We start from the raw sequence: 12,891 nt of genomic DNA on the forward strand, positions 1-12,891 counted from the left end.
ATGAGGAGATACCCCCTGACAATGTAAAGCGCTTTGAGTACCTAGAAAAAGCGCTATATAAATGTAATGAATAATTATTATTATTATTAAAAGGAAACCATATTCGCAAACCATTTTACTATAACTCTAGGCTAAAAATAATGCATACAAACTATTTGTCTATTGGGTAACATTATCCAAATGCCACATACTTAGGTTATGTGAGCCAACATTTTGTCATGTTACAAAATGTTTTCGTTCATGAATTATAAAAATTTAAGTTTGGATCGTGCACTTTCACGTCTATGTTCAAAAATGTGAGTGACAGTTAAGGGGTTAAGAATGTAAATTGATTGTCAATTGATTGTCTTTGAGAAATCTATCACTCCTTTATGTAGAGAGAAAAAAAAAATCTGAGCAAAGCAAAGGGATTTTTAACACAGGCTCCTACTAGTTTTTATAAAGAATTTCACAAAAAAAGAAAGAAAGAAAAAAAAAGAATAGCATGGCACAGTGGTGATATCAAGTCAAGTCACCTTTATTTGTATAGTGCTTTATATTGGTTGTGTCAAAGCAGCTTTACAGTGTTAAACAGAGAGAAAATAGTTTGTCAATAATGCAAGATGGTCAGATGGTACTTTGTTGCAAAGTACTTTCCTTATACCGTGGCACTGAATGACTAGCATATTCATATACCTTTCTATTTGCATGGTATTACGGCACATTAAAATAATGGAATTTGTCCAGAAAACCATAACAATAGTATTACTATAACAATATATGCTAGGGGAAAAAATCATCCTAATATCATGGCCCTTTTGTGAAAGATGTGTTTTCAAACTTTGACACTATTGTCTTTTGTACTTTACGTATAATTTGGTGTCGACTATAGATTATGGTCCTTCAAAAACATGCAGAACATGCAGGCGGTAACTCTCAGACTGAAAGCACCTAGATGTCTGTTATTATTTTACAGAATGCCTTTGCAATCTGATTTATGGGTAGAAGTATTAATTTTCTCTTTGTTGTAACAAAGGCAGTTTCTCTTAAGATAAGTACGTCTGTAGTGCTGGAATGAAAATGTGTCTGACTCGCATTAAGCTCAAAAGAACCGTCAGTTCAATGTCAAAAAAGAAGAAATATTACCTTCGCAACAGAGAACAATTTCAACCCAAATATTCAAATGAAATTGTGGCAATAAGCACCTAAGTACCAGTTCTAGCATGGCGGAGAATTTCCAGTGACTTCTACTGATTTTACATCGAACTAATGATGATTTCTAAACATCCCCCTCACCCAAACCATTTAGAATTTTCTAAAACTAGACATTTGTATGTTTATTAAGCCACTTTCTTCATTGGGGTTATTGGCCCGTCCTCAAAATGCAGGCAAAACAAGACAACACAAACATCATTTGGATGTAACTACAACCCAGGCTCGTGTGCTTGTGATGACTTTTCTGCAATACTGACATTACATACCTTATTGCACGTTTCATGGCAGTTTCAAAGTGAAATGTCCAGTGACACAATGTCCAAACGCCCATTCAGTACATGACCGTGGCCACATATTTATTACGTAGAGGCAAGCATTGCGGCATTTTAATTACATTGCTCCAGGTACGTATTGTGGTGGTTCAGAATTGAAATGTCCAAGGAGTGTCGCAAAAATGGTCTATCATGTTGGAAAATAATATACCCCCTACACCAAACCCAACCCTAAACCTACCAGATAGTTTTAATGAAAGCAGAAGTGATTATAAGGGATTATAAACCGTGCTATTTTAACACATGGGTTTGAGCTGTTTTGTCGAACCATCATTTCGTACCGGAGCGCTTCACCTCACAAGTGCAAAGCCATATCGTGTGAGCTACCAAGCAAACCCACAGAGTTAGAAAGCCCATACATATGAATCTGTATATCTGATGCTAACATTCAAAAGTATCAGTGTTCAAATCTCGCAGCATGGTAAAATTGTTTTGAGGCCATAACATAATATTGTGCAAGGAAATTAGGCTTTCGAAACTCTAGCCCTGTAAATCATAATTTGGTGTTTGTTTGTTTTTTTAGAAACAACAAACTTTTACTGTTGAAAAATGATTACTTTAAATGAACCCTTGGACTATCCCTAAAAGTCTTTTTTTTTTTTACGTTTGAGTACCAGAATTCCAAAAACTCTAATGTTGTTGCTATGTGGACTTACTAGACCGTCTCATTCTATCATTTAAAGCTGAGAAGCATAGCCCTAGAGGGACTGGTCTAAGAAGGACACAGCCTCCCTAGGATACATCCCTCCAATTGGGAAGCACCGTAACATGAGGGATGACTGTGGGAGTCATAGAATAAACGGTTGGGCTGGGGGAGGGGATAAAGAACGGCACACAGAGGAAAAGATTGAAACGTGTGGGCAAAGGGAGAAGATAAAACTCACATTAAAGGTGAGAAAGTGCAACTAATAATTATGTAGTAGCAGCATTAGCAATTGTAATAATTTTTAATTCAAGGGAGGTCTTTTAACAAAAATAGAGGCCACTGAGCAGTCTCTCCAAGTGGCAGTAGAAGCGAGACTAAAATAAAGCCAAATCCATTAGTGGTCTTCTGAACACAAAACAGTATTTTTCTATATATATATTTTTTTTTCAGGCAGGAGCAGAGAAGGCTCTGCATAAATTTCGCTAACCATCAGCAGTGTAATATCACATGGCAATTATCACAATCAGTGTCAAACTAATTCCATTAATGATGAGCAAAAATTAGATTAAGTGGCAAGCAGCGTAATGTGTGTTTTCCACCCCGATTCAGATGGCAAATATAAATGCTGTCTGTCTCCTCCACATCAAGATGATTCCCCATTATGAAAGATGATTCCAGTATGAATATGCCGCTGGTTTTAATCATTTTCTCTTTCAATAAATGGCGCATTTGATGCTATTTAGGATCCGTATGAGATGTCATACTAATATATTTTGCCAGCATTCCACATTAAAGGAACAGTCTATCAAGTATTATACATTTTTTCAACATTTATTCCCAGAAAACATTGATTCAAGTTGAAAACTTCAAATTTCATAGAAGGTAAACAGAAAAAAAATGGCATATTTTATATTTAGTTTGATCGCTTGAGATTGCCGAACAACATTTTCTGAAGGCTAAATTGCTTCTTTTGATGCCCTTTTGTTGAAAATTTAATATTCAATAAAATGTTGTTAAAAAACAGTTTCTGGCCTGTTTATGTCTGTGATGTAATTCTATGTCTCCAGTCGCAGGTCACCTTTTAGTTAAAAAAAATAATATTTACACCCATACTATTACAGTCTGAGCAAAACTAACAGTTTAATTTCTAAATGAATATCTCTAATTAAGCCAAACAGTATCAGCAGCAATTAATCAGCCACAGTTAATACTGACTTACTGCAGTCATTGATACAGTTACAAATGTTATACTGGCGTATTTCTGCTCAAGTTGCATCAAATAAACTAGAAAAACTGTATATTTCTAATTTAAATTATTCTGAATAATTCTGAACAATAATTGGTTATTGTGATATAATCTGATCTGATATAAATCTGACATCTGAGTCTTTACTTATTGTTTTTCTATAGTTTTATCTAGTCTCTTATTGTGGTTTCAACTGTTAATGATTAACTTGCCACTATACAGCACATAAAAATGACTGCAGGTCACGTGATTTGCCAAAATATCTTAACAGTTAATCTCGTAATTGCTCCATCCCTGAAGAGGTTTTTTTTTTTTTTTTTTGGCCTCTGACTTAAAGGGGAGGGATTTCTTCCCAGGGGCTTATCATATCTCACATACTCTAGTGGTCCGTTGTTCCAGTGTCTCAGAATCAAGGTAATTTCACAGCTATCAAAGTAAAGTGGAGCAAACATCAACTCTACGGAGCACAACTCTGACGGCAGTGTGAGTGAGCTGATTATTGAGCTGATGAGATAATCACCACATCTAAAACAGAGAAATCACATCAGTATACAAATGATGGCAGATTAGATTCAAGTGGGGATGGGGGTATCATTCAACTCGTGCACTGCACAGGAGCTAAAGCTAGTGAAATTAGCATGTTTTTGTCCTTCATCAGCACTGATTGTAGAGCTAATTACTTCCTTTACAGGCGGCTAAAAGAGAGGCAGAACATACACGGGCACATTCAATCAGCCACATCGTATAAGTGTGAACCACAAGTGGATACATTGTGGTAACAATGTGATAACATTTCCTTAATGAAAGATTTGAACCCTCCGAGGTAACACCCCAGAGAAATGTTCAATGAATTTCAGATCTGAGTCCTAATACTTTGCAACTGAAGTGATATTGAGTTGATATTTCTTACTTAATTGCTTGCTTGTGCAGGGATGAATTTGCTCCATGGTTTTAATTCAGTGGCGGTAATCGCTTCAGGCTAAAGGAAAGCTGCTAGCACATGCTAAGAATGACTCGGATGATTCTGTCCTGATCTCAAAAATAATGAATGTCATAGACAGCCTTCGGAGAGGTGTTTTGGCTCCGTTCCAAAAGCTAGCGCGCTGCCTTGCAGTAGAGGTCTACACGGAGAACCCGAGACCCGAGGACCCGGGACCCGACCCGGGATCCGTACGGGTTCGGGGTTGTATTTTAAATGGTCAGCCGGGTCCGGGTCGGGTCCCAATCTGTTACTTCGGGTCCCGGGTCTGTTTAACATTGTGTGTAATACCCGAGTCGATCGGACTCGGAGAACACCCGGCCGTTATTAGTCAGTCAGCGCTGTGCATGTGTTGTTTTATTACTTTCAACTTGTAAAACTAGGATGAGAAAAGTGTGAGTCGGTCATTTGAAATAAAGAGGAAAAAAAAAATCAGAGCGACGTCATCAGAAGCAGGGTGGGCGGAGAGTTAATGCACACGTGCGGTGATAATGGATACCTTCATGAGTGATGTGAGTTATTATTGAGGATGATTTAAAAAAAATGCATTCTGAGATTGCATTCTCTGTGAAGGATATATGTGAAGCTGCCTTGAAATTTAGCCAGTTTAAAAGGTTGCAGCCTTCAAATGAGAACCATATCTATGGCTAGTTATTAATATAACAGGTAGCCTTTGAGGTGCTTTAGAATGCTATAAGCAGCCTACAAATAATTTGTATCTTACAATCTACTATCTTGTCATTTAGCGCAGGGGTTCCCACACTTTTCAGCCGACGACCCCCAAAATAACAGTGCCAGTACCTCGGGACCCCCACTTTCCTCTGAGGTGGTTAAAGTATACAAAAGTTTTGCACAATGGCGCACATGCACTTATATCATAATGACAACACAAAGGAACACAACAGTCTAACAACAATAATATTATTTTATAGTAATTTACTCATTACTTACATTTCAACATTAATCTTACCTAATTAGTTGGGTGGGCAACATGCTGGAGTACAAAACTCCACGTCAGAGTTTTATTTTTAATTCAACTTGTAATTTTTTTATTTATGGGTAAAATATGCTATTTCTAATCCTTTAAAAAATTATTTGATTTCTGGAAATCATCTTGCGACCCCTCCTCGTGGTTTCGCGACCCCCTGGGGGTCCCAACCCCTACTTTGGGAACCCCTGATTTAGCGGATGCTTTTATCCTCAACGACTTTATCCTAAGTACACTCATTACGGGTACAGTTTCATGACGGCCCTGGGTACAGTTACAGAGCTCAATGTCTGCACAAGCAGATTCATGAGTGAGGTAGACCCCGCTGGGTTTCCGCAGAAGAAATACACTAATATTTTAAATTTGTAAGCCCCACTAATCTGCGTAAAGTTGTTTGACCTCTACACTTAGCCAAGTCTTTCTGGAGTAATGCAAGAGTCTTGGCCTCTAGGCTGAGCTGGGATTATGGTAATTACAGTTATTATTTTTTCAATGTAAAGATGATCTGACACATATTATGGCCATCCTGTCCTAGCTCTTGACAGTGAAATTAAAAACAGGCTACGCTGACGTGACCTTCGGGACTGATCCGGTCTCAACGGAGAGCCGTCTCTCAGCACAGACACATTGAGAGGCATTCGAGGCAAAGCGTAAGTTGTTTGTTTTGAGGCGGTTAGGGAACGAGATCTACTCTTTTGGGGGTGATCCACTGTTGCCGCAAGGCTGCCTACGTACCTGTCCAGACAGGTAACCCTCTACCAATGAGGGAAGCGGTACCTTTCTCAGTGGGGCAGTGGGAGGGAGTTTAGCCTCAAGAGTCTAAACACTGGGGAGGGATGTCTCTGTCTTCTGAAACCTCGAGGGACGCGTCTCTTATTATATGCTAACAACGCCTATGATGTTGTTTACTGCTGAGACCCACCACTTCACTCTGAGATGTTGCTTGCGCTCGAGAAAGGTTTCCGGAATACATCAAGCACATATTAAATCTGAAATTAAAAATCAGTCATCCATGACATTTGACACACAGACTTGGGTGCCAGAGGAATACCAACTCTGGCTGAAATCTCGCGACCACTTAAACAGATATCCAGAGGGACCCTGTGTGTGTGTGCAGCTAGATGGATTCGAGATGAGGCTTACCGTGGGCTGGATCAGGTGGACCAAACACCAGATTGTACCGCAGGATGTAGAAGTTATTCCACACGTACAGCTGGTTGTCTCGAGGGTTGTATTCCACAGCGGCGATGTACTGGTACTGGTTGGGGAAGTGGATGTCGATGTATTCGCCTCGGTTCAGTTTGGTGTTGTACATGTGGTCGATGAGGCTCTTACTGACTTCGCTCTCATTGTCTTCATACGTGGATCGGACCACATACAGAACCCCGCAGATCATAAAAGCGTTGGAGGCCGATCGCTTGTCGTAGGTGGTCTCCCAGGTGGCCTCGAAGCGAAGGGTGTAGGGATTGAGCTGACTGATCACCATCATGCTCGCAGTTAGACACCTTCAACACATGAAAGAGAGCAAGGTTAAAGAGTGTTCTGTCACAGTACAGAAGGACAGTGTATGTGGCATTGAAGACGAATCAATCTGCTGTTGTCGAGGGGAAATACACGGGCTGAATTCTAGATAGCGGCGTATAGATTTTCATAAGAACTCAGGGACATCGACCAGGGAAATCTGAATTCCAGGTGGACAGATGGTAAGTTGTGCTGGAGGGAAACTCAAAACCAGAAAAATAAAGCTGTTCCTCAACTCTACAGTTCCTCTCCAAGCACAGAGTTCTTGTCAGCCCTTCTAGGCTTTATATGAACACTCGAATAGTCCGCTATGGCAGTATGCGGTTTCAATTTCCATATTCTTACTTTTTAAAAGGACATATTTTCATGTTTCTTTCGGTCCAGATCAGGGTGGCAGCGGGAGATTGGCGGGCTGGTGCTTTTTACTTTTGAAAATCATGCGTCTGTCATTTCTAAGGTTACTTTAGGATTTCCTGATGAAAAAGAGCAATTTACTCACCCAGTCATGTCATTCCAAATACACCTGACTTTATGTTTTTCGTGGAACACATACTTTTGAATAATATCACTCTTTTTCATGCAATTACAATGATGCTGTATGTTAACTTTGTAACATTTGAAACAATATTAACTTTATATTTTGGTCTGTTTCTCACACAAATCTATCAGAAGACTTGAGATATGGTATAGCACACATCATATGAACCACTTTTTATTATACTATTTATGGTGGACATTTGTCATATCAGAGTTGACTTCTTTCACATTAATTAAACTGAAATGAGTGGCCAGAATGTTCTTTAAAATTCACTTTTTTGTGTGTGTTGCACAGAATTCATATGGGAATGGAACAGTTTGGAATGACACAACAGTGAGTAAAGAATGAATCTTTCATCTCTAATTTACAAGTGTAGTTTTTTCTTCTTTTTTTCTTTTTCTTTCACCATTTTTTGTGCCTGTTCCACTGAATAACAGTGTCACTTCCAAAATATACTGACTTGTCAATGGTTAAAAAGATTATAGTGAATCCTGAGTAAACGGTAAGATAATTGTTATTTGGCAATTTTGAATATATTTTTAATTGCTTTTAATAAATTACTATGCTAATATACATTATGTCGATCATCTGCCTTCCAGGTCTGTAAACATAAAACTGCCAATTAAAAAGAAAAAAAAAGATTCAGATTTTAAAGATTTTACATTCAGATTTCAGATCTTAAAGATCTTTTTTTGTTGTTGTTGTTGTTGGCTGAAATGGTAATGCATTATAAATATAAGTTAACCAAACAACTTAAACAACTAATTTACTAGTCAAGAAGGATATTTTGCTATTAAGGTTTTTTTTTTTTAAGGCTCAGTTCTCGAGAAATTCTTATCGTCATGGTTTTGTACGGGCCAATACACTGTCCTTCCAAATCCTTCCATAGCACCAGATAAAGAAAAAGAGAGACAGACAGACAGACAGAAAGACAGAAAGCAGACAGACATTTAAACAGAATCTTGACAGTCTTCAGAAGTTTTATCTCATGAAGGCCATCTTCAGCATTTCAACATTTCCAACAATCTAAAGCTACATTTCTCAGATTTCCTTCTTGTCTTATTATGATCGATCTACTAATGGTGTCCATTCTGTGGCCACAATGTCCAGGAGACACTGAGCACTGTGTTCTTTTTCATGGAAGTCACTATTTTCTACAGGAGCTCTGTTTAGCATATGAATGAATCTCAAGAAACCTGTCCAGAACACAGAAAACAATGACAAAGAAAGAAGACATAATATAAAATATATTTTGCAGAAAATAAATTCTATTTGTATATAGGACCATTGTGATTTTTTATTTTTTTTTAATAATATTTTACATTATAAATAATGACATTGTAAGTGTAATTGCTTATGATGCACAGATTTGTATAATAGTTATAATAGTATTTGTTGTGCTGTCTTTATGCTGATTTAATAAAGAAATACTATAATAAAAAATACTGTATTACAGTAATGGCAATCTAATGAGATTCACCTTTGAGAATAATGAAAATTGCAAAGAGAAAAAAAAAATCTGGATGCATTACAGTAATAATAATTTTGGTGGGGAAATGTGCTTAATTGTCCTTAAAATAATATTATAATGCAAACAAAAAAAATCGTAATGGTCCATAAAATTAGTTTCTTTATGGAAAGTACATATTTGTTTTAATTGTGTGCATATTTGAATTTGGGGTGAACTAAGATTCTAGACATGTTTACATCAGATTCACCTGGAGATCATGCAGTGTGTCATTAGTTTGCACCCACAAACTGAATTTTAGGTTGAAACAAACAAACAAACAAATAAATAAATAGCCTTTGCCCATTACAAAAATAAAATAAGAATTAAGTTAATCCTTATAGTTACTAATAGCAACCATGTTGCTAATGAGGTAAGTTAAAACAAATGAAATTATAGCGACATCCATCCAAAAATAATTTCTATTCATTTCTAAAAAAATCACAAATCATTTCTTGTTTAGTCAGCCAAAACATTCTGGACGGATCTCAGAGTATGCAGTACACTTAATACCGGGACAAATCCTGTTCTCTGAGATACCGTGGCCAAAGAACATCATGCACATTCCACTGTTGCAACCAAACAAGACCAAATAAGAAAATTACTTCAAGTAAAAAAAATAAATATAAAATAAACAGCATTCAGCAGCCTGAGGGTGACATGAGGGCTCTGGCGTCCTAGGGAGTCAAACTGTGATTAATAAATAAAACTGTTACAGACCGCCTGGAAATGCCTAGAGGAAGTAATGCAAAAACATTAAGACAAAAAAACATATTCTGTGAAGGTGCTCGCATCAGAAAAGAAATGTGATCAATCACAGATATTCCTGGAGAAAAGCTGAACAACATGATACTTTATGAAAGAACAGCTTTTAAAATTGCGTGTGGGATTTTGACTTCAATAACCCATAGATATGGATGGAGATTAAATTTATACTAAGCACTAAAATCCAGCGGGCCTTTGTTCTTTTGGGATTGTGGTGGGAAATGTGCGGCAGAGGACCCCGTCTGGTATGTGAAGTCTCTGGAAACATTCTCTGAGAAGACGAGACAATTCAATCAGAGAATAATATTACTATCTAATTGTTTAATGGAGCAAAACAATCCATACTCTTAATGTAATGGGAAATCTGAGAATAGAAGTGAGGCGTTTGTTTGGAGTTTGTTCATGTTAGATACATGTGCAATCATTTGTCTTTTCTGACAGTCGTATAGCTGCGGTTTCTTACGAGCAAAACACAGTGATCAAGCACTAAAGAAAAAAAAACATCTTTGGTCTGTTTAGTAGGTAGCATAACACTGAATAATTTTTAAGGCCAAGAAAATCATGCAGGTCTGTCTCTGAGCAATTATAGGTGCAAAGACTGGACATCAGAGAATGTCTCTTTGCATTCATGTAGTGCGTATTGCTGTAATGTTCCTGATAGAGGAAAGACTGCTAAAAAGTAACATTTCACAGGGAGAAAAGCACATGGAAATGGTTTACATATAACAGCTTATATTTGAGTTTTTATGAAACAATGTCAGATTTAAACAAGGCAGCTAAAAGCATTTTATACCCAGCTCTGTGCGCTACAATCACACCTGCACAAGGTTTCAGGATACAAATCAAACACTAAAAACTGCGTATCATTAGAATGAAGCATTGCATTATAAGAAAACATGAATAACAATTTCTTTCCTCAAGGAAATAGCAGTTCTTGCAAGGCAGCAAACAAATAGGGTTTTAAGTTTTAAGCTTAGATTTGCCATAAATGAAATGTCGCATCAAAGACGCTTTTGCTGTTTTCGTGACTCTCGTGCTCGTCTCATTTTAAAGGCACTGTTTGTAAAAGTGGTTAAATAGTGTTAAATATGGTTAAATAGCAAGAAAGAAAAATCTGAATTCAGTAGGTGAATAAACGCAGGAAAGAAGACTAACCACAAATATTGCGACAATGCCATCACTGCCATAAATTGCAGATTATTATATAATGCTGTCTTGCAAACACTGATATTGATAATACAGTGCCTATAAAAAGTATATTATTATTATTTTATTTTATAATTTTTTTATTTGATTTAATTATTATTTTATGTAATAATATTAATATTATTTTTTTTTTTACATATTTGCTTATAAAAACACAGCAAAAATATTATTTCTACAATAAATAAAAATATTTTAGAATTAATATTACATATAGCAACATTTGTTTGTTTGGTCAAAATATATTGCATTTATTTTAAATGCATATCCACCCCTTCATGTAAGCGTACAAATTGAGTAATTTTAACCGTCTTCCACCTGGTTTGAGAATCTCCCACATGCCTTCTGGCAAACTGCAACCAAGATATCGTTTCACAATTTTTTTGTACAGTAGCTTTATCTTTGGCTCTGTCTCATAAAAGTAGAGAAGCACCCAGGCAACAGTTGTTGTATGCACAGTCTATCATTGGGCAATTATATTAAATCATTGGTCTCTTGGTGGTCTCTCTCACCAGTCCTGCATGGTCACTTGGTTTTTGAGGATGGTCTAGGTAGATTTACAGCTGTGCCATAATCTTTCCATTTCTTAATTGTTGATTTAAGTGTACTCCAAGGGATATTCAATGACTTGGAAGTCTTCTTGTATCCATCCCCTGCCTTGTGCTTTTCAATTACAATTCACTTTCACTGCTTGGAGTCAGCAAATTTCTGCAATAATGCCTCACCAGAAGTTAGACCTTGCAGATAGAGCTGTATCTATACTACAATCAAATGAAACCACTTAACTACTCACAAGAGATCTATTTAACTTTGACTTTGAAAATGAATTGGCTGTGCCAGTGATGGTTTAGGTGTGTCATTTTTTTAGTGGATGCTGCATTTGTTTCACTTTTGACATTAAAACTCTTTTTTTTTCTTTTCTGTTAATCAGTTGCAAAAAAGCTAAATTAAATCCATTGTTAAAGCTGTAAAATGACAAAACCTGAAAAAGTGTCTACTGTACATGTTTTATAAGCACTGTATTATCGTGGACAAAAAACTGAATCCTGGAGAAATGCATTTTAAGGCACGCTCATAAAGGAGTAACATTAAAAAAAATTTAAAAAGACGGCTCATACTTACTGTAGGGAACACATTCATACTGGACTTCAAGGTACTTATATGTTCCTGGGCAGGGGTCAGGAAAAACATCTGGTCCGGTGATGACGATGCACTGCGTTCTGTTGTTACACCTGGACGAAGCGAGAGAAAGATACAAGCAATCAGAAGAGTGAAACACAAAAGAAAACTATTTGCACCAGAGTATAAAGGAATGCTCTGGATTGAATAAAAGCTGTATCAACAGAATTTGGAGTTGATACAGTGGAAACATATATTACTATGGAAAATAATTATGAATGTCTGCATGATGGTACTGCGTCTGTTTTAACAAAACATTTTCTGTGGTAAAAAAATGCTTGCATTGAAGCCTGAACATTTCTTCATCAGTCATCTGTGAGGACAATAGCATCAAACTGAGAGCGAGCGTGCACACAGCTGATGGACGGACGGATGGTGGCCCAGAGCAGGAGCCAGATAAAAGACGGCGGGAATTAGCGGAGCGGATAGATGCCAAAGTGGTCCTTTTCAACCCAACGACAAAGATAAACAGCCTCATCTCTGAGTGTTCATACATGCCAGCACATGAGTTATACATCTGTATGAATCCCCCCTGAGGTCAGGCTGATTGTACCTATGATGGATTCATTTTCCCTATATGCCATTTCACTCGGAATGAACTAACCATCCCTCCACTGCCTGTTTAACAGGAAGTCATGCAGAAGGTGGTTTATGTGGGTTCTAGGAACTAAAATTAAGCACATCAATAAAAGATAAAGTGCAGAAATGATCTCATGGCTTACAGACACAGTGTACAGTGAGATGTTGGAAAAGTAGTGGCAGTATCGTCCATCTGTGTCACAGACGGTCTAGG

General features: G+C 37.2%; 1 protein-coding gene across 1 annotated transcript in view; it reads right to left on the reverse strand.

Annotated features, from left to right (window-relative positions):
• Nucleotides 1-6,874, reverse strand: part of LOC107742904 (adhesion G protein-coupled receptor L2) — a 58,842-nt gene extending 51,968 nt beyond the window's left edge. Inside the window, exon 1 of the mRNA XM_016555985.1 lies at nt 6,529-6,874. Within this exon, the coding sequence (XP_016411471.1) occupies nt 6,529-6,874 (346 nt within the window). The remainder of the gene's footprint in view (nt 1-6,528) is intronic.
• Between the last annotated feature and the right edge of the window lie 6,017 nt (nt 6,875-12,891).

Source organism: Sinocyclocheilus rhinocerous, unplaced genomic scaffold (genome assembly GCF_001515625.1).
Source record: "Sinocyclocheilus rhinocerous isolate Xijiao unplaced genomic scaffold, SAMN03320098_v1.1 scaffold76, whole genome shotgun sequence".
NCBI lineage: Eukaryota > Metazoa > Chordata > Actinopteri > Cypriniformes > Cyprinidae > Sinocyclocheilus > Sinocyclocheilus rhinocerous.